The sequence below is a fragment of the Podarcis liolepis genome (genome assembly GCF_965112155.1).
Source record: "Podarcis liolepis genome assembly, chromosome: 6".
In the NCBI taxonomy this organism is placed as follows: Eukaryota; Metazoa; Chordata; class Lepidosauria; order Squamata; family Lacertidae; genus Podarcis; species Podarcis liolepis.
In genome coordinates, this window is record NC_139559.1 from 35,030,782 (window position 1) to 35,055,885 (window position 25,104).

A 25,104-nucleotide genomic window follows, 5' to 3' on the forward strand; every position below is an offset into this window, starting at 1 on the left:
TTTCCAATGAGTGTCCTACAGCCATAGTCAATTTAGTACAGTGGTACCTCGGGTTACATACGCTTCAGGTTACAGACTCCACTAACCCAGAAATAGTACCTTGGGTTAAGAACTTTGCTTCAGGATGAGAACAGAAATCGTGCAGCGGCAGCAAGAGGCCCCATTAGCAGTTTCAAGTTAAGAACGGACCTCCAGAACGAATTAAGTACTTAACCCGAGGTACCACCGTACTCATCTGTAAAATTGGCATTTAGCTTACATTGAATATCATCAGACTCCTTGTTTGGAAAGACCCTTTTGGAAATCTTTAGAATGTGCCTGGGATTCTTGGATATGTAATTTGGTGTGATCCTCAAACTTGTCCAGTTTATTGTTCAGTGCTGGTCCTGGTTAATATACGAACTAGGTAAATAACTTCAGTTGCCATGCAGAACTTTAAGGGACTCTATTCCCCTGCACTGTGAAAACTATCACTTTAAAAAACAGGAAACCAAAGGCAGGAATAAACAAATTTTCAGTCTGTAAATCAAAGATTTTTAGAAAATCTGTATCTGTCTATGTTTGTTAACACATTTAAATAATTTTAAGACTTGTGTTACATTGCATACCTTCCAACCCACTGGAAATAAGGCTTTTCGTGTGTGATAAATTAATAGTCCAGCAGTTGTGTTCTTTAAGAAAAAAGGGGTTTATGCCATTACTTTTTAAGTTGTCTAATATTTCATCACATCTATTTGACATATTTCTCCAGCTGCACTGCCTGGCAACACTGGTTCAGAGATATCTTCCCAGCATCTTCTCCAGCAAAAACTAGGCAAAGAATTTGTTTTTTTCAAACAAATTTATTTCAGGATTCCCGTTTTCATTTTTCTTATGTATTTTCTACTGCACATACAGCGTTCTGTGTCTGCTGCTTCTGGGTGAAAAAGAATCATATTGATCTCAATTAGGTTCTCACCAATTATCTCCCACTCCTGCAAAACACTGTGTCTGATGCTGCTAACCTTCACCTACGACATACTCACCAGAGGTGCATTTACATAACCCACCCCACCTTCTGCTGCATTTTGCATGCTCTCCTAGTTGTGGTTTTTGCATTCAGCTTGGAAAGCTTCCTCATTTGCTTTATTACAAAACTGGCTTTAAAACAAGAGTCAAGCTCTTGCAACAGATGCCCTGCTATGCCAAACCTCCACTGAACTGTGAGGGGTAGGGAGCAACCCGCTTAAAACGGGTGAGAAACTCAGCAATGGAAAATGCTAGCAATAGGCAGGAAAACTCCTACATAACCCTCAGGCTTCCCCCTCCCCAAGTGCCACAAGGCGTAATTAAAGAGGGCCCACCTGGGCTGGGATCGGAGGCTTTCATTTCTGAGCTGCTATTGCTTTGAAAGCAATGATTACTTTAATACCACTGCTGATTACATAAGGGATATCATACAGCAGGGTGTGGTGTTCTGGGAAAGAACTACAAGTACTAGGAAAGCAAGCAGCCACAAGCAACACCAAACATGCTACTATCTCCCAACAACTCTCTTGCTGATCTTTTTCCTTGTTCTAAAGCACACTGGTTTTGTGACAGAGAGGATGGTTTATATATACTGTTCTGTCCTGCTGTTGTAGCACACGGGTTTTAGTGTGCCAGATGGCTTCTGACCAGCAGCTATTTTGCAGCCATCGCAGTGACAAAACACTGAAAAATCGTATTTTCAAGGGCATGGTAAAACACTAGGCATATCACCAGAAGATGGGATAGTCCTGGAAAGCATGAGATAATGAACCCATATGACTATCTGCTCCAACAGGCCTCCACATAATGGCAATCTCCTGGGAGGTTCTTCCATTTGCTAGTGAACAATCATGGCTGCACTCCATTTGACTAAACTCTGAAACAGAAACATTATAGAGCTGGTACAGAGCTCAGTTCTAGGGCCAAATAATTTCTTAGACTATCAGTGCAAAGACTGTTCTTCTTCTACAGCATAATAAATTAGCCCACGTGGAGACCAGGGCAACTGATAACCCTGTCTGCTAGAAGTGAACATGAAAGGCAGCTCATTTATGCCTAAAAGCAGCAGCCACTTTTGTTATCAGCTTGTCCCTATACAAGCTGACTTAAAAGTAAGTATCTCTGAGTTCAGTGGGACCAACTCCTAAGAAAGTTTGTAGAGGATTGCTATGCACAAGTCCCCTGAACAATCTGTGGCTTGTTGTAAGTTGTTTAAAATATAAGTAGTACTGCTATCAGGGGCATGGTAAGCAGGAGCCTTCTAAAGGACACAGTGAGAACAAAGTATAAAGCAAGTTTCATAAAATCGCTATTGGCCCTGTTGTGGCAAGGATAACATCAAATGCAGCACCCCACTGTCACAAGGAGCTTACATAATATGGGGGGTTTTTTCTTTAAAAAGTAATAAACAAATTGTTACTGATTTGTGAAAGGATTCAGACAATGACCTTCAAGGAAACACTTTTGTTGTATGAAAATTCCTAGTACGGGAAAATGCAGTTCTTCCCCCCAATAGGTGCACCATAGCTCTTGCAAATGCCTTCTGGAAAGAAACTCTAGCCTGCTTGCAAAGCCTGGACACTGGCCATGATAACACATGGTGAGAAACAATTTAACATGTGTGTATGCCTATGTTGTTAAACCATCCTTTTAGAAGTGTTTTAATTTTACTTTCTTTAGAGGCTGAGTGCTCCTCCAAGGAACCACTCAACCAAGGGAGCGTTCACCTAGCCCTCAAAAAGGAAAACGACAAGTCCCAGCAATACCCCACCATTTTCTAAATTTTATGAGTCGGATGTGCAACAAAATGATGTGGTACTGGGTGCCCCTGTTCAGTATTCCATACAATCATGTCTTCTTCTTGGGTATTCCATTCCCCTGCCTACCTAGTTTTCAGGATTCCACCCCCCTCCCACCCAAAAAGACACTCAGCATTCTGTTGTGACTTGAGTATGCTCAGTCCTCCAATGAACTGGAGGTGTTTATAGAGGGGGATGTCCTGTTAGGTCCCCCCCCCAAAAAAAATATTTTTTGTACTTCTGTAAATCTTGGCGTTTCCCCAAATATTCTCTTTCACATCGATTTTGACTATAATTCTGGTCAGCGGCCTAGTTAGCCACTTGGGTGCCTGGGGCAGGGCACTCATGAGATGGGGCAGGGCATGCCAGAATTCTAGTGCCCAGGCCCCATTCCACTCTGGTGCTCTGCAGACCCGCGATGCTTTTTTCAGCAACGTGGAACCTGCTGGGAGTCCACCCGCCACCTCCCCCTTGGCTGTAGAGCCACCACATCATTCCCAGGAGACACGCGTGGCTCAGGTGTAGTAAGTACTGCCCCCCACCCCCCAGATTCTGGTGGTACTCACCAGCTTTATTTACTATCAGAAGGAATGCTGGGAAATGCTCTCTCCTCGCTAACACTGGTGTGTATCTTTCCTTTTAAAGCCCTAAATGGCTTCGGTCCAGTATACCTGAAGGAATGTCTCCACCCTCATCGTTCTGCCTGGACACCGAGGTCCACTGCTGAGGGCTTTCTGGTGGTTCCCTCGGTGTGAGAAGCCAAGTTACAGGGAACCAGGCAGAGGGCCTTCTCGGTAGTGGCACCCGCCCTGGGGAACGCCCTCCCACCAGATGTCAAAGAGAAAAACTACTACCAGACTTTTAGAAGACACCTGAAGGCAGTCCTGTTTAGGGAAGCTTTTAATGTTTAATAGACTATTGTATTTTACTATTCTGTTGGAAGCTGCCCAGAGTGGCTGGGGAAACCCAGCCAGATGGGTGGGGTATAATTAATTAATTATTATTATTATTATTATTATTATTATTATTCCTGATCTTTGTAAAAACCCATGGTTTGTTGGTAAAACCCAACAGGTTAAACCCCCCCAACACCCACCATAAAGTGTTTATACAATATTCTCCTGTTGCCAACGGATTTGGGCTAAGGTAAAGATAGAGCACACGCTGGCTTTGATCATTATGTTGATAAGCCCCAAGAATTAACAAGCAAAGCCTCAAACTTGGATGCAGAAGTTTAACACTGATTTTACCAGTGTCTCTTATGGCCAATAAAACCTTTTGTGCAAAAATATGAGACCACTTCCCCCAGCAGTGTTGAGGAGGAAACAACTATCCTATCTTGAAATTTATATACCAGCCATACACTACTGGAGTTTTGCACAGTTTTGTTTTGTTTTTTTAATTCAGAAGAAAATAAACTTTACTAGAAAACAACAGTGGGTGGAATTCAAAGTAGCGTTAAGGAGATCGCTCCCATCACCGCAGGCATTTCTGCTTCTCCCTCTCCTCCCCTGCCCCACACACTGTTATGGGGGTTCTCCTCACCTCCCAGAGCCAATTTGGGGAGGGGGCGAAGCTGAGAGAAGCCCTTTTGCGTTAGCAGACGTCCTTGCACTGGCTGCTGCTAGTTCTGCTATCCCAATTGCAGATTTGCCTTCCTCGTTATTCCATTTTCTGTCTTTTCCTTTTTTCAAGTAGTTATCGACTTGCCAGTCGAAGTGTTGGAGAGAAAGTTGCTTTGGGATGTTGAGCGGAGATAAATCATATTCCTGAAGGAGACCGACAGGCTGGTATGTTACATCTGCTGGAGAGGCGAATGGGTCATGTGTATCAATCTGAGCAGCATGTGATGTTGAGGGTACATGGTTCTCCAAGGCCAGATTCCCCATACATTCACTGCCTACAGAGGAACAAAGCGTTCTTTCTGCATCCCTTTCAAACCAGGACAATGTATTTGTGTGTTTCAATGTCAAAGTTGCCTGGCATTTTTGACACTGATTGACACCACTGCCCTTCAGCTGATGTTTGGAAGATGTCATAGATTCAGACGTTATTGCTCTCTGGCTCTCAAGGTTTTCTCGTTTTGCCGTTATGTCTTTTTGGTCCTCCTCAACACAGCCACATTGAGAGCAAGGGACAGTTTTCTCCACGGGCTCTGGGCAGCTTTGCTGGGAAATCTCTGCATCACAGCCATTTTCACTCCCACTGCTACACATTTCTGGGGGGTCAAACAAAACCCCTTTGGGTACATGGTGAGAGATACTCAGTTTCAGCCGTTTTGAGGGCCTTTCCCACTTACTGTTTCCTTGCTGCATGAATATTTTCACTGATTCGGGGACTTTGGACTCCAGTGGTGTGCAGTTTTTAGCTGTCAAGTATTGTTGGAAATACATCTGACATTCTTCTTTCTTTACCACCGGGATTATAGAGCAGGGCTTTAGCCAAGCTACAAATTCCAGCAACTCTTGGAAAGATGAGTGGTCTGAGTAGGGAACAACGTGGATGTCAGGGTGCTGGAACTTCAGCGGCCGGCTGGTAGGGAGAACAGCTATGGTCGGATGGCTCTGGTTCCAGCAATTCATATTTGCTTGGCGGATTTCTGAAAAATCCACAGCATGAATCCTACCCATTCCTTCCTCAGAGATGAACACATCCTCCATCTCCAGCAGTTTCATAAGTTCCAGTTTCTGGGGACTTACCACAATCCAGGTGCCAAATTCCTTGGCCAGTTCCACCAACAGCGACTCTTTTCCTAAACTATAAGTACCTAGAAGAGGACAAAGAACTGTAAGCATTTCAAAGGCCAGACGGCATGAGGCACAGTGAAGTTTATTCAGCAGCTAATAGTACCTTAATCTCAGGGCTTCTGATACAGCAGCAGCTTAGCTGTTACTCTGGAGTTCAAGGCTGCGTATACACTATTATCTTTAAAGCAGAGAACACAATCTTTTCCTCAAGAATTCTAGGCTCTATTGTTTACCTCTCAGAGAATACAGTGGTACCTCAGGTTACATATGCTTCAGGTTACAGACTCCTCTAACCCAGAAATATTACCTTGGGTTAAGAACTTTGCTTCAGGATGAGAACAGAAATCGTGCTCCGGTGGCATGGCAGCAGCAGGAGGCCCCATTAGCTAAAGTGGTGCTTCAGGTTAAGAACAGTTTCAGGTTAAGTACGGACCTCCGGAACGAATTAAGTACTTAACCTGAGGTACCACTATAATTATTCCCAGCAACCCTTAAACTACAGTGCCCAGAATTCATTGTAGGAATGTACATGGTTTAAAGGTATAGTGTGTACATTTTCCAAGTAATTCTACCCTGTCCCCAAGTGAGTCCCTGCCCCAGTGGTTAATGATCCTTGCAGTACTAAACCCAGCTATGAATTTATCATCCAGATTTTATGGATTCACATCCTTCAGAGTAATTCATTGTACACGATCGATTTTCACATATGAATTTGGGGGAGATGTGCTTGTAAACCTCACTTGAAAAAGGTAAGATTTCTTTAATGTCCTAAGATTAAGGATTCCCAAACTGTGGCCCAAGGACCACCAGCAGTCCACAAATCCAGGTAGTCTGTGGTATGTCTGTAAAAATCAAAAATCTTTAATTGGTTCATAAAGACCCTCAGCAAATTTCAAATGGTCTGTGGGGGAGAAAGTTTGGGAACCGCTGCATGAGGTCCATACTTGTGTTCCTTTCTGAACAGCCACTGAAAATTCCAGTGTGTTAGCCAACACAGGGATGGAGAATCTGTTGCTGGACTCCAGCTCCCATCAGCCCCAGCTAGCGTGGCCAAAGATCAGGGATGCGAATTATAGTTAAGCAACACCTTGAAGGCCTCGAGTTCCTCACCCAGTTTAAGAAACGTCTTCCAAACCTATTAGGACTACTTACCAATCTTAACCTGGTGATGGGGGTGGGCTCTGATCACCTCTTTGATCTGTTCAGTGGCCTTTTGCCGGGATGGTATGGCAATATCGGGGTGGCAGTTGGTATTGTCCAGGTAGAGGCTGCTGATAAGCTTTGAGTTCTTCAGAGCTGGTTCCTGTTGCAGGCTGGGAGTGTAGCGGAAATCACCTGGTGAGGCACAGATGTCACATACCCGTCAGGGGGAAGCCACTTGAAGGGTTAAAATGGAAATTACGGTTAAAGTTCCAAAGGACTAAGCTAAGGATAAGCCAGCTTCTTTGGTTACTGTGGAAGAAGTTGCTCCAGCAGAGTTTATTATTAACTGTTTCTATACAAATTTCAAGTCTAAAATTATTGCTTTGTTCCTCCTTGTGACACAACCAGAGTGGAAACCCAGCCAGATGGGTGGTGTATAAAAAATAAAATAATAGTAATTATTATTATTAACCATGTGTGGCTAGTAGGCTTGGGCAATATATCAATATATTGCCCCGGACCGGTATCAGAAGCAGACTGTGGTGTTAGTTACACTCAGCGGTATATCGCTGGTGAAACCACCACAGCTCCTGGTAGCAGCGTCTGATGGAGGGAGTCAAGAGTTCCTTCCTCCCGTGGCCACTGCCGGCAGAGGGACTCAGGAGCAGTGGTGGTTTCACCAGCGATATATCACTGGTGAAACTGCCATCCCACTCTGCCTTCATATGATGGAGAGGGAGAAACAAGGGGGCAAGTTGGAAAATAATGGGAGAGGAGGAGTAGGAGCTGGCTGACACGTCACTAGAAAGCATTCCAGACCCACCATCTCCCAGAACCCGGCGGGCGAGAGAAAAGAGCTCAAAGACTGAGGGCACTTAGCAACACCTGTAGAGGAGGTGATGATGGTGAATGAGGAAGTGGGAGAGAAGGGGGGTGGAGATTCACTCGGAACAACCCCATTATCCATGAGGCTGGGTTCTATAGCCTCTCTCTGTAAAGTCTGAAATAAAAAAGGACTGTAAGAAACTTTCTCCCTCATCTGCCTCTGAGCTGTGACCTGGCACAAATCACTGTTGTAAATCTATACTGTCCTGCTCTTCCTCTTCCTTGGAAAGGTCAGGATGGGAGGCTGTCTCCACCACGCCTCCTCTTCTGTCCAGCCCCCGACTTCTCAACAGACTAACATGGCTACCGGTCCCAGGATATGGAAGGCACATGAGGCCAGCACCTTGCTGAAACTAAGGTCTGCTTGCTACCTAGCTGGAAACCATGTCTTGGTTCCATGACACAAGACAGGCAAGGGGTGTTTCTGCCTATCTATCTCTCTGTGTGTATTTCATATACAGTCATACCTCTTGTTACGTTCGGTTCAGGTTACGTCTTTTCAGGTTGCGTCCCGCGGCTACCCGGAAGTACCAGAAAGGGTTACTTCTGGGTTTCACCGCTTGTGCATGCACAGACATGCAAAATGCCGTCATGTGCAGAAGTGGCGAATCACGACCCGTGCATGTGCAGATGCGGGTTGCGTTCCTCTCAGGTTGTGAATGGGGCTCTGGAATGGATCCCGTTCGCAACCAGAGGTACCACTGTATATATAAGCAAGTAATTTTAGAAATAATTTCTGGAAAATAGGCAAGGTGTTTGTGCTGAGAAACAACTTAAAGAGATAGCAAAAAGCACAGAGGAAAATGTTAGATGTCTCTCCTCAACATACCTGTGTAAAGGATGACACCAAAGTAACCTTCAAAAAGGAACATGACAGATCCAGGACAGTGGTTAGCATCTATCAGGGTCACAGTCATAGTCTCTCTCTGCATCTCATCTAAGGCCAGGACATGGCTGTCTCCAACTTCCAGAGGGTGGATCCATTTTTCAGCCACCTAAAAACAGAATGAAGGCATGGCAGAGTCAACTGTAGGCATCCTCTAAGTTAAAGTGGTGGAAGATCACACATGTGTGCGTAAAGATCTACCTTCAGTCTAAGATGCAGAATTTGACCAGTAACCGGAGAACAATAAATAGGTCGGTTCCACGTGCTGGAAAGCCCCACTGTATGGTCACTGTGCATGTGAGAAAGAAAGAACAAACGAGCCCTCCCAGCTTTTCTGATATTCCAAAAATCCACCGCAATGGGTGTGCCTGCGATAAGAGTTCCGTTCATCAGTCCAGCTCCTGTTAAAAGAAAGGGGGAAATTCTGAATACCAAAAACAAACAAAACCACCTCAGGAAAGTCAAGGGTGGATGGGGGCATCAATAAAACTACTAACGGCCTTAGAACTGGATGAACAAGAAATAAAAACTGAGATACATGTTTTAACAGGAATATAAAAATTCACAAATAGAGAGATAAAAAGAGAGACAGGGGTTGGGATAGTGGTGCTTACAACCTTATCCTTAAATGTATTCAGAAGTCCTAAATTTTAGCAGCTGGTAATTACTTAATTTTCTAAATTCAGGAGAGGTTAAGGTGTAGTTTTATCACTGCCTCCTTCAAGCAGGCCTCTCCCACAAGTAGGCATTCATCAACTGCCCCTGACAGGTGTGCTCCCTCTGCTAGTTTTTATCATCCACAAGGGGCAAAAGGGCAAGGGGCCAAGTGGTTGCTCGGAACAAACCAAGCATCTTGTTCACATCCTCAAGCGTTACCAACTAAAACTCATCCAACGCAACAGGATGCAAATGAGTCACAAACCGCTACCTTTGGTAGCTACCACATCCTTCAGGCCAGACTGTGAGAATGAGAAAGGGTGGGAAGAGGACTGGCAGATAAGATTATAAGAATATGAGCTCCATAGGATAGAACTTTGATACAAACTAGTATGACGGCCTAACAATTTGGATTGAGAAGCAACAGCAGGTAAGATGAGGAAGCAGGATAGTTGCAAAGGGGACTCTATAATTACAGGAAGGTACTGTACTGGAGTGATTGTACAAAGGACACCTACTACCCTTTGGAACTCCCTGCCTATGGACACCAGGCAGGCACCTTCACTGTACTCTTCAGCGCCTGCTAAAAACATTTCTATTTATACAAGTCTACCCAGCTGTTAAGAAAGTTTTACGTAATCTTTTTTTAGTCTCTTCTTGTAACTTTCCCAATTTTATCGTTTTATGTTTGTAAACTGCTTTGAGGGTGCATACATTTAAATAAAATAATACACGTTTCACATCCGGTCCCAGAAACGCTTGCCCACTTCGCTCCGGAGCTCTCTCGGTCCTGTCTCCCACCCCAAAAACCAAAAGCTGTAGCGAGGAGTAAAGGGAGCTTACTGTGCTACTTTGTAGGCCTTCGGCACAGAGAGCAGGGAAAGGGAACGGGCGTCTCCCTCCCGTTGCTAAAATGCTTTGCAGTCAGCGGGTTGAATCGGAGCGCCGGTACTGGAGAGCTGCTTTCATTTTTGCTTGCAGGGAAGATCGCCAGGCTCCCCGCCGTTCGGATCTCCCTCTGCACCGTCGGATTTTCCCGCCGAAGAAATCAAAACAACTCTCCCGCTCCCAAGGCGCCAAGGTATTCGTAGAAACACAGCGCTTTTTGCGAAACGGAAACAGGACTGCGCCACATGCTGGTGGAGACCGGCTTGCTAGGAAGCAAACGCCCCGTGTCCTACAGTTTGGGGACGCGCGCGGGAGTAGATGCGCATTTATTACCGAGCAGTCAGCTACTCGGTGCGTAAAAGAAATCTAGCTGGGAATTCCGCTGGCTGGAGGCGAACTCCCTTGGTTATTTTGGGGGACGGGTCCCCTCTGGGAGGGCAAGGAGGGAGCAGCTGCCTGTAAGGAACAATGGAGAAATTGCAGAGTTTTAGTATAGCTGTGGCTTTACTATCCTTGATGGTAACAACAACAAGGGAATATGCTTCTTTCTTGAAGCGTTAGTTTCCACCCGCCTAACGCGCTTTGCCGTTCCGCTCCCATTTATTTCCTAAAGCCTAGACCAACACAGGTAGGCATTTCACAAGGGAGGAAGTCTTCGCCTTGAGGGCACTTCCAACACAGGAGCCTTTTTGTTTTAAAAGCGTGAGAAGGCAGGAAGCCAGCGTGGTTTAAAGTGCAAGCGAGCTTTCCTCCGCTCGGCTTCGCGCTCGTTCCTGCTGACGCTTTAACCCGGCGCTCATGGAGGCTGAAACCCGGAAGGAGTCGGGAGAGAACCAGGAAGACGCCGGCCCCTTTTGTTGGTCGGTGCGAGACTGAGCAGCCGTGGGCGGGCGAGACTCGCGCCAAGGTACGTGGGGAAAACGACCGACGACCCTGGCCGGAGCCGATGTCCCGACTCCCGCCCCACCTGGCGACTGCTTGCTTCCTTCCTTCTCCTCTCCGGCAAAGCCCAGGGACTTGCAAGTTGACTGCTGCGCTGGAACTGCTAGGCTTCCGAGCGCGGGGAAGGGCGCTAGCCCAAGGCGCACTTTACGCACAAAAGGGTCCCAGGTCAAACCCCTGAAATCCCTAGGTAGAGCTGGGACAGACCCTCTCTTGAAAACCTGGGGAGCCACTGCGAATTATTGGGCAATAGAACTAGTAGGCATGTTTTGGCTGTATGGCATCTGCGGTACTTCTGAGTGCCAGTTGCAGGAGAACATTGTTTCGTTTCTTTATTATTGCATGCTGCATTTACTCCAAAGAGCTCAAGGCAGCATACGCATTCTCCATTTTTTATTACATTTATATATCACCCTCCGTCTGAAGATCTCGGGGAGGTTCACAAGATAAAACTGCAGGGTAAAAGCACAAATGAATAGAACAAAAGCAGAACATTAACTTCCCCCAAAACACATTTAATCTTTGCATCCCTGCGAGGTTGGTTAGGCTGAGAGAGGGTGACTGGCCCAAGGTCACCCAGGGAGCTTCCTGGATGAGTAGAGACTTGAACCTGGATCTGCCCAGTCCTGATTTAGCACTCCCAACTGGCTCACGATTACTCCAACCCATCTTACTCACTTCTAAGACTGATTCCCAGAATGTGGAAGGATATTTCATGGACTAGAACCTAGGAGGCCAGGGTTAAAAACCACTCTGTGACGGTCCCTGTGTGACTTTGTCTTGTTGAGAACCTAAGAGACTGCCTTATACTGAGGCAGACAATTGGTCCATCTTTCTCAGTATCATCTGACTGGCAGCAGCTCTCCAGAGTTTCAAACAGAGTTATCTACCAGGAGATGTTGGAGATCGAATCTGGCACCATTTGCATGTGCTCTACCATTAACCAGAGCCCTTCCCAATAGTAGGAGATCGCTGTTGTCCTTATCTTCTGCCACAGTGACAAACAGGTTGCTGTACCAAGTTAGGCCTCTTGTTTGATCTGGCAGGGTTCTTTCTCTGTTCTTACTACAGATTTCTCCACAGTCTTTTCTCCCTAGGTGTTTAGGAGCCCATCAGAAATGCCATACTTAGGCTCAGAGGATACAGTGAAGGAGCTGAAGAGAGCACTGTCTAACCCTCATGTGCAAACTGACCGTCTCCGCTACAGGAATGTTATCCAGCGAGTGATCAGGTCTGTGGCCTGGACTGCTACTTGGGCATTGTAGTTGGGGCTCCCAAAATGCTGGGTGCTCAGATGTGTATGAACTGAGTATCTTGTGACCCTAGTAAGGCTGTTGTTGTTGCCTTATTGGTTAGTAGGTTCATGCTGACATACAATAAAGCCAATTAAAACAACCAAATGCAGACTACTAATTAAACGGAAATGGAAATGAAAGAATTGGTAGTATTAAGCAGTATTTTAAATTATTCAAATAAATAAAAAATGCAGCCCCGACACTGAAATTAACCTCACCCATTGCTTGGAAATGAAACAGAAACCTGATCAGAGGGTGAAGACCTTGTACAAGGTAGCACAATTGCTTTTCTCTGTTTGTCTTCTAGTTCCCTCTTCTTATCACTCTGTCATGGACTAAGTTATATTGTCCATGCTCTAAAAAACAAATAAAAATTCTGCACGTATGTGCCTCAAAGCTCTCATGAAATATCACTGACCACAATGATGATGATGATTTATTTATTGAATTTATATACTGCACTATACTCAGAGGTCTCAGGGCGGTTCACAGAATAAAATTAAATATAAAATCACAAAATACATAATCAAAATAAAAACAACAACCCAGTAACCTCCCAATAACCCCACATTTTAAAAGGGCATAGGATGTCAATCAAATCAACCAAAGGGCTGGTTAAAAAGGAATGCTTTTGCCTGGCACCTAAAAGTGTATAACGAAGGCGGCAGGCAAACTTCCCTGGGGAGAGCATTCCACAAATGGGGAGCCACTGCAGAGAAGGCCCGTTCTGGTGTTGCCACTCTCCTGACCTCTCAAGGAGGAGGCACATGAAGGAGGGCCTCAGAAGATGATCTCAGGATCTGGGTAGGGTCATATGGGAAGAGGTGGTCCTTGAGGTATTGCAGTTCTGAGCTGTTTAAGGCTTTATAGGTCGAAACCAGCAGTTTGAATTGGCCCCGGAAACTAATTGGTAGGCAGTGCAATTGGACCAGGATTGGTGTAATATGCTCAAACTGTCTTTCTCCGGTGAGTAACCTGGCCACTGAATTCTGCACTAGCTGAAGTTTATGAACTTTCAGAGGCAGCCCTACATATAACGCATTGCAGTAATCTAACTCTAACCTTGAGGTTACTATACATTATATTTGCATATACTTCTTATTTTGCATAATTCTACTTCTCCTGTTCTTAAAAAGAGACTGAGATACGCACAGCCCTGAAACTCACCCCAACTACTGGAGATTCTGTTTGGGTCCCTTTCTGGCTTTTAAGATTTCATTATACCCTTTCAAACAGCGTATTGCCAATTTCTTCAATTTGCAGAAACTGTCCTTTAATGGGCGCAGCCCTAGGCTGCAATCCTAATCACATTTACCTGGGAGTAAACTGCATTAAATTCAGTAGGATTTATTTTTGAATAGATATGCTTAGGATTGCACTATTAGTTTGGTTTTGTGATGCAGAGATCGAGACATGGATTGCAAATTGACTTATCGCATTAGGCCAAATGCAGGTAAACCTTTTCTCTCCTGGACTTTTACCTGCTAAACTTGCTGCTCTCTTGTGATTAAGAACTGATTACAGTTTATATATTGTCTGTTGCCATTCTTGTTATATCTTATTGTTTCTTGCCATTATTGTTATATCTTAGGAGTTTAAATTGGCTGATACTTTATGTAAACCACTTAGAAACTCTAACAATTAAGTGGTATACAAATGCTTTAACTGATAATAAATACATAGATGCTGTGCTTAAATACTTTATCTCTTATTTGCAGGCATATGACCCAAGGTGTAGATGTGTCCAGTGTGTTTATGGAGATGGTCAAAGCTAGTGCCACAGTGGATATTGTTCAGAAAAAGCTAGTGTACTTGTATATGTGCACATATGCTCCTCTGAAGCCCGATCTGGCTCTTTTAGCTATCAACACCCTTTGCAAAGACTGCTCAGACCCCAACCCCATGGTTAGGGGCCTCGCCTTGCGAAGCATGTGCAGTTTCAGGTAACAAAACTATAAGTGGAGTGGTGGTGCTGCTTGTTTTGGCCTTCGCTATAGGCACTTATGGGGAATAGAACTTGTTTCATTCAGGAGTGGGAAACCTATTTCAACCCAAGGACCACATTTCCTTCTGGGAAACTTTCCTGGGGCCACATGCCCCAGACCAGAAGCAAAAGTAGGCTGAGCAATGATTGTTAATTTTACCTCTGTACATAGCTTAGTTTCAACACACACATCCCACTTTCCTATATCCAAGACAAGCAAGAAGTCTTGTCTGTGTTCAAGGGCACATTCCAGCCAGGCAGAAACACTTGAGGATGGTGCAAAGTAGGGCTGCTGAAGGGTGTGGCTGGGGAGAGTCCTTAGGTCCAGATACAGAGGCCTGTGGGCCTGGGCTTCCTCATCCCTGTGGCTTAATGACATGAGCCCCTAAGCATGACCAGTCTTAAGTTTATGAGCATAAATGTGGTCCTCTCACTAGTTCTGGGGTGCAGATCCAATGCTTGATGAATGGAAAGGAGGTACATTCCCACACTGCGCTTTGTGTCATCACGAGGGAGGGGTTCCGCTGCCACAGTTCACAGCTCTGTTTGCCAGGGATTAGATGCCACTTTAATTACAAGGTTTTGTTGGGCTGGTCTAGCTAAATCAGCTTTGTGGAATTGTACCGCCAGCTGCATCTTATTAAGCAACAAGGGGCTTCAGGATTATAAATGCTTACTATGCAATAAAGTGTGGAAAGACAAGGAATTAACATGAGAAGTAGTATTTTGGGGTAACTCCCCCCCCCCCACAGCTGACTGAAGTCATTTTAAAGTGGTTTGTGCATAGAACAGAAGTCCATCTCCTTTTTAAAAAATGAAATCTTTTTTATTCAGTTTTACACTACACATTTAAATTCAATCATTAGACATAATCATCAACATTTAGGATTCCCCGAATCCTTAAGACTTCCCTCCACCCTTCCATGGTTTCCATTTTCAATCTTTTTCAACTGCATCATATATTTTCCTCTATTTTTCTTAAACTATTCTATTTTTACCTTAGTTTTTAGTACAGTACAAGTGTTACCCAAATCCTGCCAAAGTTTTTAGCTGTCAGAAGACCATTTCCTTGTCTTAGCTAACTATTGGAAGCCTGTTGCAAAGCAGCAGTGTCTGTTAATGTAATGAATGGCAGGCTGCGGAGTAACGTAAAATATACAGACAGGGATTTAGGAGGAGTCGGAACATGATGGCCCTTTAATATTCCTAGGATGCCCAGCATACAGGAGTATATCCAACAGCCAATCCTGAATGGTTTGCGAGACAAAGCCTCCTATGTAAGGAGAGTCGCTGTCCTCGGATGTGCAAAGATGCAGAAACTGCAAGGGGACTGCGAAGTGGGTAAATATGCATGCTTATTTTTCAGTCTATTTAATTTTTCCCAGACTCATACAAGAATAAAAACGGGAACATGTCATTTTGGTGCTGTAATGCAGAGACCGCAGCATGGCTGCTGTGGAATAGTTTCACTGAGCCCAAAGCCCTTGGAGGCGAGATACCACTTTAAGAATGTATTTGCCCTGCTGGTTGGAACTCTCCCTATCGCCAGTCACTTGGCAGCAGTACTTTGCAAGAAGCTGGCATGTTATTGAGAGGGTTGAGCTATTTTGTTACATGTGCATGCACATAACACCACCGCTGCTTGCAAGAGGCACTCTCCTAGGCAGATGATTATTGCATTAGAGTTGGGGAAATTATCTAACTTCCATGCTTTTTACAGACGGCGCACTAGTTAATGAGCTATATAGTCTGCTTCGTGACCAGGATCCTATTGTAGTGGTGAATTGTTTGAGGGCGCTAGAGGAGATCCTGGCACACGAAGGAGGAGTTGTCATCAACAAACCCATTGCCCACCATCTTCTCAACAGGTAGGTTCTTCCCCCAAACAGTTTGTGAAGTCCGTTGTGCTTTGCTTGTAGATTCGCAGAAGTCAACTGCCCAGCAATTGGTGACGTTGGTATGTCACTCAGCTATTGCCCTTCTCTTGCTGTGTGAAGTTGCGGAAATGTCTATGAATTGTGTTGTTGCTGTGCATTTGTGATAGTGTATGTTTTTGGGTGTGAAGTAAGCCACCTTGTGGATCATTTAAAAAAGGGCATATGTATTTTACATAAGGGAAATGGGTGGTTAAGGGAAATGGATGGTTACCTTGCAAATTCTGATTCTGCTGAATAATACTCGGTTGGCAATCCAGTTTGGGAAATGGCAGGTACAGCACTGAGAACTTGCTTGTTGTGGGTCTTGCTAAGAATGAATGATTGGATATTAGCTGAGGAGGGGAAAGGCATTATTTTGAACCTACATTTGAATCTTGGGGGCATTTTGAGATGCTGTTTATAATCTGATGCTAGTAATGTAATGATAAATTAATTGTAGAATTTTCCTATGAAGGTTTTCTTCAAGTATGTGAGTCATTACTTTCTTAGGCCCTGCCCCACAGTTTCCTGCACTTAAATGTGTTGTGCAAGTATATGGGTGTGAAACTAACAAGTATCAGTATCGAAGGCTACTAAATCACTCTTACCTTTTTCTTAGTTCATCTCATGAGGGCATATAGGTATGGAATCTTAGTCTTCCGTCCAATAATTTTGCCTTCTGAAAACCCAAATCTTAATATTTTGGGTTAATTATGTTATTTCTGTTAAATATTTGTGTGGTATTTGGGTTTTTTTTATATTGCAAGAGAGTTCTCTGCAGTGGAGAAGGGGTTCTATGAATGGATTCCTTCTCCCACTCACTCTGCTAGGCAAGAACAATCAGAGTTGAACATGTGGACGACTGAGCAGAAGAGCCAGCCTTGCCTTCAGTGCCTTCCTACTCAGTTCCAGCAGGCAACACTGGGATGGAGATCCCCCTGTTTTTTATTAGCAGCAGTTATTTTGGTATCCACCAAACTCTTCAACCTATTTTACCCTCTCTTCTTTTCAGTTCCCTTTAGGGAAGGAAGAGTAGTTGTCACACCTGCTGCAGAAAACCTCTTGTTCTAATTAAAACATAACAAGTAGATAAGTTGAGACTCCTATTTTTGCACGCCTAAATTGTAAAGTAATGTGGAAGTGCAGAATTAGTTTTCCAGCAGGTCTCTCAGACTCTGCCTTACAAGTGGTGGGTAAAGATGCAAGTCTAGGAAATAATTGGCGGCAGATTAGCAATCCCAATAGCCAGTGTACTGATTTGGGTTTCTTCTCTTGGTAGGATGCCTGACCTAGACCAGTGGGGACAGAGTGAAGTGTTGACTTTCCTCTTGCGCTACAATCCCCGCTCTGAAGAAGAGCTCTTTGACATCCTTAACTTGCTGGATGGCTATCTCAAGAGTAGCAGCTCCAGTGTGGTGATGGCTGCCACGAAACTTTTCTTAGTGCTGGCCAGAGACTTTCCGCACGTGCAGGAAGATGTGCTGGTGAGAGTGAAGGGCCCGCTCCTGTCTGCTTGCACCTCTGAGAGTCGGGAACTCTGTTTCACTGCCTTGTGTCATGTGCGCCAGATCTTAGACAGCCTTCCCGGCCATTTCAGTAGCCACTACAAGAAGTTCTTCTGCTCATATTCAGAACCGCATTATATCAAGTGCCAGAAAATGGAGGTTTTGTGCAAGCTGGTGAACGATGAAAATGTGCCACAGATACTGGAGGAACTAAGAGATTACTGCACTGACGTGTCAGCAGAGCTTGCACAAGGAGCAATCTTTGCCATTGGTAAGTGAGCTAGCAGGATTCCTCCATGCAAATAAATGTTCTCTAAGACTGGGTGACAGAAGGACATATGCTTTATTTGCCAACTCCTTAGAAACTGAGAAAAAGATTAAGACCCTCAGAATAGAAATAAGTGAAACAATCTGTTCCATAGTAGTTTCATGGTTGAAGTCTTGAAGCCATGTAGTCCAAAATAACTTGCTGAGGTTTACCAGTGATTTCAGCAATGCCGCTGAAAAGACAAACATTTATTGCTTCTCTTGATCAAGTTCATCTGAGATTCTTCTGATAATACATGGAATTGAATTCTCAACAGTATACAGGATAACATTACTCATGTTCAATGAGAACTCAACAGCACAGCCCTGTGCATATCTACTCAGAAGCAAGTCAGTGTTCAGTGGAGCTAGTCTGAGGACTGCAGCTTTATTTAACTTTTTAGTTCTGATCTAAGTAGTTGGGAATTTGGGGGATTAGACACAACATTCAAGTCAAGGCTCATCTTGTTGGAATTTGCCCCATTGCTAACAGCAGCATTTCTCTGGCCTGCAGGGGATGTGTTATTCTTCTGAATTTTTAAAATTCTTGGCAATAACCCAATTTAGTGGTATCAGCTTCCTCTTTCTAAGTATTTATTATGCCCAGAAGTTCTTTGCTGAGTTTCCTGCATTTCAGTTTTATTCAGTCTTCTCCCTTTCTTGCTTTTCTGTTTATGGCCAGGCTACTCTGACCCTTCTTGGCAGCAATAGAAACCCTACCCAGGGAGCAACCAAACTTAACAGTGGTGGGCCACCAACATCCACAGTTCTGCCACTCACGCCTGGAAAAGGGGTGGGGTAGGCAAACAATTTTCTTTACCAACTGAGCTGGTGCAACGATCAGGCCTGACTTGGGATTGATGATGCCATTGTGTGAGAGAAACAGGGCCAGCTCAGATACAGTGGATTTTGTACCCGCTCATTCTGCCCTGGCCCCAGAGATTAGCAGACCTGGCTAGGGGGACACCTCTGCCAATCAAACCGTCTCGCCCACACATGTCCAGCATAAAGGCGATTTGGATTGCAGTGTTAATCTATGAAAAACAGCTTGTTCCCATTTCTTTGAGATGGTCTCTAACAACCTGCTTGTGCCTCTTTTATTGAATTGTTTTTCTTGTTCGTTGCGCACTCTGATCTTGGAGCTGACTCACTTGTGCTTATGTTGTCATATTTCTGTATATTAAGACAGGTATTTAGAAATACCAGAACTTCTTGGTGATTCATTAAGAAAATGCTTACGACCCCCCCCCCCAAAAAAGAGTCTTTGCCTTTTTTGTCTCCTAGAAATCTAGGTCCAGCCCCTCTAAAGAATATACCTACATACAAGCCTTATTTTTTAGAAACATCTCGTTAGCAAAAAAAATGAAATGAAAAGTGTTCTCTCCTTGGTAAATTGATATTTGGGATATGTGAAATTATTCTGTATGGTGCTACAAAATAGTTGGAACACATTGGATCACATTCATGATAGTAGTACTGTTTTTTTATTTCCTTTTCCCCCCCCTTTTATTTGTTTATTAAAGATTTTGTTGATTTACAAAAGTGATAGTAGTACTGTTGATCCATTCCAGGCAGGGAGATAGAGCTTCATTCAGCGCTAGTCTATACATCACCGGCGGGGGTACTAATGGTACTAGTTTGGGCTACTGAGTCTGAATAGCCGGCTACTTTGTTTGGGCACAGCAGTGTTCCAGGGACACTTCCCATCTTCCTGGCTGAGTGCTCAAGCACCAAACTGAAAACAAGGGCAGCTTGGGTTTGAGAAGTAATTTTGACTGAAGAAAGAAAGCTGCTTCTTGCTCCAGCTCAACTCTCATAGAGGGAATATGTTGCAGTGGTGCTACTTGGATAAAAGCTTAAGTTGAAGCTGCCTAACTAAAGCTTGGGTTGTTTTGTGGGCTTTACAGGCAACATTGCAAGGACCTACACCGAGCAGTGTGTGAGGATCCTAACAGAACTCCTTGAGCTGAAGCAGGAGCATATAACTTCAGGTAACTATCTCCACCCTTCTGATTGAGATTTGGTTTCCGCCTTTCCATTCGGTGGTCTACAGAACACAACTGTGCTATCTCCATTGCAGTTTCCATCACTGTACCATTCCTTACTTGTGCCTCTTTCATGTGATCACTCTTCACTTCCTTTTTTTCAAATTATCACGTGCTTACAGATGCTGGATAGATTAGACTTCAGCCCACATTGGCATGCTTGCAAACTGGAAAACAGTGTTTCCTGTATCTGGGTTGTGTAAAGAATTGTTTGCTTGAGACAAATACCCCAAACCATGCAGATGAAACATGGAAGTGTTCATAAAGCTGGAGCATAATGCTATGGCCAGGATAATTTCCGTACACCAGTGTTGTAGATTTGTCCACAAGACTGATGATGCTAAAGGCTTGGTTTCTTGCTGTCAAATGCGCCTTGCCAACTCAAGGAACTTAGGCTCCCATTACATGTCAAAGAGATCAACAACTATATGACTTTCCATAGACATCTGAAGGCAGCCCTGTAATGGGAAGTTCTTAATGTGTTTTTATTTTCTGATGGAAGCTGCCCAGAGTGGCTGGGGCAACCCAGTCAGATGGGTGGGGTACAAGTAATAAATTGTTGTTGTTATCTTAGTGTGTATTAATCTTGCTTGCTACGGTTCTGTGTTTAACTGTTTCATTCTGGCTTTTAATGTTGTCTGTTTTTTAAGTATTGAAATTGTTACTATTGTGAACTGCCTTGGAGGCCTCTGTTTGGGCCAAAAGCTCATACAAATTGTTCTCATAAATATTTTTTCCCTCACATTGTAGCTGTAGTTCAGGTGTTCCGGGACCTGGTGTGGTTGTGTCCGCAGTGTATAGAGAATGTGTCCCAGGCTTTGGGTGGCTGTGAGGAGACCATCCAGGACAGTGAGGTAAGGGAAGTGTCTTTTTGTGAGTGGCAGGGAATGGTACTGATGGAATGACTCAGTTGAGGGCCTGTTAAGAGTCTTACGTGAGCCAAGAGAGTTGTGAAATGCAACTTGGAATCTAGAATTGTGCATGAAAATCCTTTAAGATTATGCTTTCGAGAAATCGAAGTTCTAATTTTCAAAACATTCTGGGATCGTATCAACCTGCCCTCTGTCTTGTAGGAGGTCTGCACTATCTCTTCCTTCTTAGGTGAACTGTGTATATGTGGTCTGTTTGGAAAAAAACTATGGCACTTCAACTTGTATTGTGCTCCAGAAATGTAAGGTGAGCTGCTTCTGTACAGGAATGTTTCCATGTAGCCTCTCTGCTTTTCTAGTTCGGTCAAGGTAGGGCTCCTGATCGAAGCATTCTAGAGTTATGCATTGATATGAAAGCAAAGGGCCAAAAGGTTATTGTCAGGGAACTGACATCGGAGCTAGAGGAGGAGGGAAGGCTCTCTAACGATGCTGGAGAAGGGCCCAGCAGGGAGAGAGGCAGCTCAGCAGATGGGGAAGCAAATCAGCGCAACACCAGGAATAAAGGGGGGCAGATGGGGGAATCGGCGAGAGGGCTCCCAGACTCTTCACCGGACACCAGCGGGGAGAGCACGGGTCCTCCGCTACCCACGCCCACCCTGCGCAGAAGACTTCCGCGCAGAGAGAGTAGGAGGAGACTGGGTGTCAAACAACTTTTATGTTGGAAAAGGTTTAAGAAATACCCACTGACGGATTCTGCTAGCGACTGAGGCAGCCACGAAGTGAAGGGCTGTCCAGACTGAAAGGTTTAACAAGGCAAGAAAGCCAGGAGAGGCGGCAACTTACGCACAAGCAACCCATATTCATTACAGGTATCCTTCCACCTTTTGTTCAAGTGAGAAAGCAGGGAAGAAAATCTTTAGCATTTGGCTAACTCAGAAGCTGTTGGCACAGCTAGGTGTGCAGGAGCAGGCAGGCAAGACAAACGCTTTATTGATTCAGTAGTGTGTAAACTTAAACTGGGTGAAGGGGTAACCATAGGACAGAGTTGCATTTTGCAATGTGGATACACTTTCAGAATCTTCAAATCAAAAGGGTTGCAGTATATGGGATTTGAATTACCAGGTGAGGCAGTGTCTAAACCCACTTCACTCTGCAGAGATCTGCTCAACCCACCACTCTCTGTGACAGTCTGTGAACATTTATGCCACTAGCTCTTGGTGGTATAAGTAAGGGGTTCTAAGTGAGATAGTGTGGCCCTGTCTGTGAGGTATTCTGGTTTTTTCTCAGGGCAAGCAAGCACTGATCTGGCTGCTGGGCGTACATGGAGAGAGAGTCCCCAGTGCCCCCTATATTTTGGAGGATTTTGTAGAGAATGTGAAATCAGAGACCTTCTCGGTTGTGAAGTTGGAACTGCTAACAGCTTTGGTGCGGCTCTTCATAGGACGTCCAGCTGAGTGTCAGGACATGTTGGGTCGATTGCTCTATTACTGTATAGGTAAGTACAAGCCTTCCAAGATGTGTGCTGTATTATGAAATAGGCCAATGCATCTCTCGTGAGGATGAGATGTATTGAGAATTGTCTGACAAACTCTGCAGTTCTTTAAAAATTCATAGATTTCATAGACTGGTATACGTTGAATCATTTCTTTCCTTGCTTCCCTTACTGCCAGTATCATATACCCAGAGGTGGTAAGGGGAATCGCACACTGTATAGAGGCAGAGGTCTATGCAGCCCTTTGGCATGGAATCACTAGGGGCTGTGATGAATAAAAAGTCTGTGTCGTGGTGAACAATAAAAATAAAACAGCGCATCTTTATTTCATCCAGAGGAGGAGAGAGACATGGCAGTTCGGGATCGTGCGCTCTTCTACTATCGTCTTTTGCAAGTTGGCATGGAGGAAGCAAAAGGGATCCTTTGCAGCCCTACATCTGATCACTCTCTGAGGTTCTTGGAAGGGCAGGCTGAAGGCTCTGTGAATGCATGGGCCTCTAACTTTAACTCACTGGTTCCTATATATGGCAAAGAGCAATGGGCAGCCATGACAGCCAGCCGGGTTACTGGCCTTCCCCATACAGATTCTCCCTCTGAAGATCCCACAACGGTGGATGAAGGTAATGGATTCAGTTGGCCATTTCTCTGGGCTTTACACACTCCGTTTTGCTGAATGAAAACCAGACCCTCCGTTGAAAGATGCTGCTTTAAACATCTGACACTGCTTGCTTGATGCTTTTCTTTTGCCCTGCTCAGTATGGACTGTGAAGTGTCTTACAGTTCTGACGTTCCTGCTGGATGTAAAGTGATCTGTGTTGCCTAACTCTGGCTTTTGTTTCCTCTTTTTTTCAGAGCCCCTGATACCGGAAAAGGAAGAGGAGGTTCCTTCTGTCGACACCAGTTCGAGCAGCCTGATTCTCAGACCAAGCATGTGCATGACTGCCGAGCAGTTTGAGAGGACATGGCTAAACCTGGGTTTGGGCTGCCAGCAAGCTGTTCCCTGGCAGGAAACTGTGCAGCCAGACACTGTGCAGGCCGCACTTCAGGTTGTCCATATCCAGACTATTGCTATGAGCAAGGCTGGTTCCCCGCTGTGGAAGGCCTACCTTGTTGCCCAGGATGATACAGGCTGCCTTTTCCTGACAGAGCTGCTACTTGAAGTGGGGGCTGCAGAGATGCAAATGTTGGTGAAGCAGAGTGAAAACAAGCCAGAGGCACTGCAGGCCTTCATCTCAGTCTTGAAGACTGTGTTGGGAACAGTGGCGGGATTGACATCCTGATTCTTTCAGACCACTGATACGGGTCATGAATAGGATGAGACTTAAGTCTGTTTGCGTATGGCATTCTTCAGATTATGCTGCAGCTCTTATGAACTGTTTGTACAGGAGAGGAACACTTCCTCGCAGGCTGAGCGAGATCCAGATGCTCAGTCCCACTCCCTTATCTTGAATATTTTGGTGGGAGCTGCTGCTTGGCTTGACACCAGAGAAGAACAAGCAAGAGGGTGGGGAATGCTGCTTGAAGAATGCTGGTTTTATGTTACTTTGGTTCTCGTAGTGGATTTGAGTGATTTTTATTTTGAGAATCTTTTGTAAGCTGCCTATCAGAGTGGATTGGGCCTACTTTGGATAGTTTAAAGGGGTCAGCACATTCCCAGCAATGGGTTTGATGCATCAATCATCTTTAAAGTGCTGAAGGATCCTCTTTTAAGACTTCCTTTTCTCCTCATTCCCCCACCAGTCTCTACTCCCCTGAACTCTATTCACACATTAATGTTGCAGAGCCAGATGTTTCCCCAAAGGATTCAGAATTGATAGAAGGGGATGAGGAATATTTAATCAGAATGAAACGTGTACAGAAATGGTGCACTATGATAGGTGCGTGGTCACAACCCTGTGGTATTGATTGTAGAACCTTCCGCAAAGGTTATGCACATTTTTTAGCGGAAAGAATTGGTGGAACCGTTTAAATGGGAAGCTTGAGTGGGAAAGAAATGGAAGGGGGAGGGGGAATCCTCAGACCAAATGTGAGGTACACACACGTTTGCAGAAAAGTAAAGCGGTCTAAATAGGAACTTGTATCTCTGGGACGGATTATCTATTCTAAGATACATATAGCCACTCTTGCAGTTTTACCTGCACACTTCATGGCTATGGTTTGAGCACAGTTTACACACGCCTATTAAAAAACATAAAAGGAAAAGACTAACCCACAAATGACTCTGGATAAAGCATTAAAATCTGATAATACAATAGAACATTACTGACTACATGGTCGGGGGGTGGGGTGTTAAAACCTGGCCGTAGGTAATGCCAGGAAATACTGAACAACAAAAGTAATAAATGACTGATGAAAAATCTTTTCAGACATGGTGGTAAAATTTATTTGGGATCTTGAAAGCCTCCTCAGGCTGTGCAATCATATCCATACCTAGGAGTAAGCCCTGTTGAACTCATTGAGGCTTACAACAGTGTACACATGTGGGATTGCATTGTTGTGACACAGAACAATTAGTACTAAACAGAGTTCTGTATTTGTATTTGCACTCCAGACTTTACTCATTGTAGATGGAAACTGATATATAAAATGAAACATAAATCTCTTGTTTAGTGTAGAGTGCTAAGTCTTTATCTGCTCTATATGCACATTTTGTTCCTTCATGTCTAACATACTATTTGGTTTGGAAAGATCTCAAAGTTGAAAAGAGTGATATATTTAAGGATATTATATTATATCT

The 25,104-nt window shown here is 44.4% G+C and overlaps 2 protein-coding genes across 4 annotated transcripts; one reads left to right on the plus strand and one right to left on the minus strand.

Moving 5' to 3' along the window:
* Window positions 1-4,202: 4,202 nt before the first annotated feature.
* On the minus strand, window positions 4,203-10,104 carry DCLRE1B (DNA cross-link repair 1B). The gene is made up of 5 exons (XM_083508933.1): window positions 9,969-10,104; window positions 8,670-8,869; window positions 8,412-8,577; window positions 6,707-6,889; window positions 4,203-5,574 (listed from the first exon to the last, which is right to left on the minus strand). The coding sequence occupies exons 2-5, from the start codon at window positions 8,856-8,858 to the stop codon at window positions 4,349-4,351; spliced, it is 1,764 nt and encodes a 587-aa protein (XP_083365059.1). The 5' UTR covers window positions 8,859-8,869; window positions 9,969-10,104; the 3' UTR covers window positions 4,203-4,348.
* AP4B1 (adaptor related protein complex 4 subunit beta 1) lies at window positions 10,081-24,981 on the plus strand. 3 transcript variants are annotated; one of them, XM_083508862.1, is made up of 11 exons: window positions 10,081-10,206; window positions 12,039-12,186; window positions 13,969-14,193; window positions 15,445-15,575; window positions 15,955-16,102; window positions 17,430-17,926; window positions 19,869-19,952; window positions 20,757-20,860; window positions 22,163-22,370; window positions 22,703-22,987; window positions 23,220-24,981. In XM_083508862.1, exons 2-11 carry the CDS (start codon window positions 12,074-12,076, stop codon window positions 23,645-23,647), a joined length of 2,223 nt encoding a protein of 740 aa, XP_083364988.1. In that variant the 5' UTR covers window positions 10,081-10,206; window positions 12,039-12,073; the 3' UTR covers window positions 23,648-24,981. The 3 variants fall into 3 exon arrangements, with proteins under 3 accessions (XP_083364988.1, XP_083364987.1, XP_083364989.1); XM_083508861.1 differs by lacking the exon at window positions 10,081-10,206 and adding an exon at window positions 10,804-10,920; XM_083508863.1 differs by lacking the exon at window positions 10,081-10,206 and adding an exon at window positions 10,864-10,920 and having other exon boundaries at window positions 15,445-15,571.
* The last annotated feature ends 123 nt before the right edge of the window (window positions 24,982-25,104 follow it).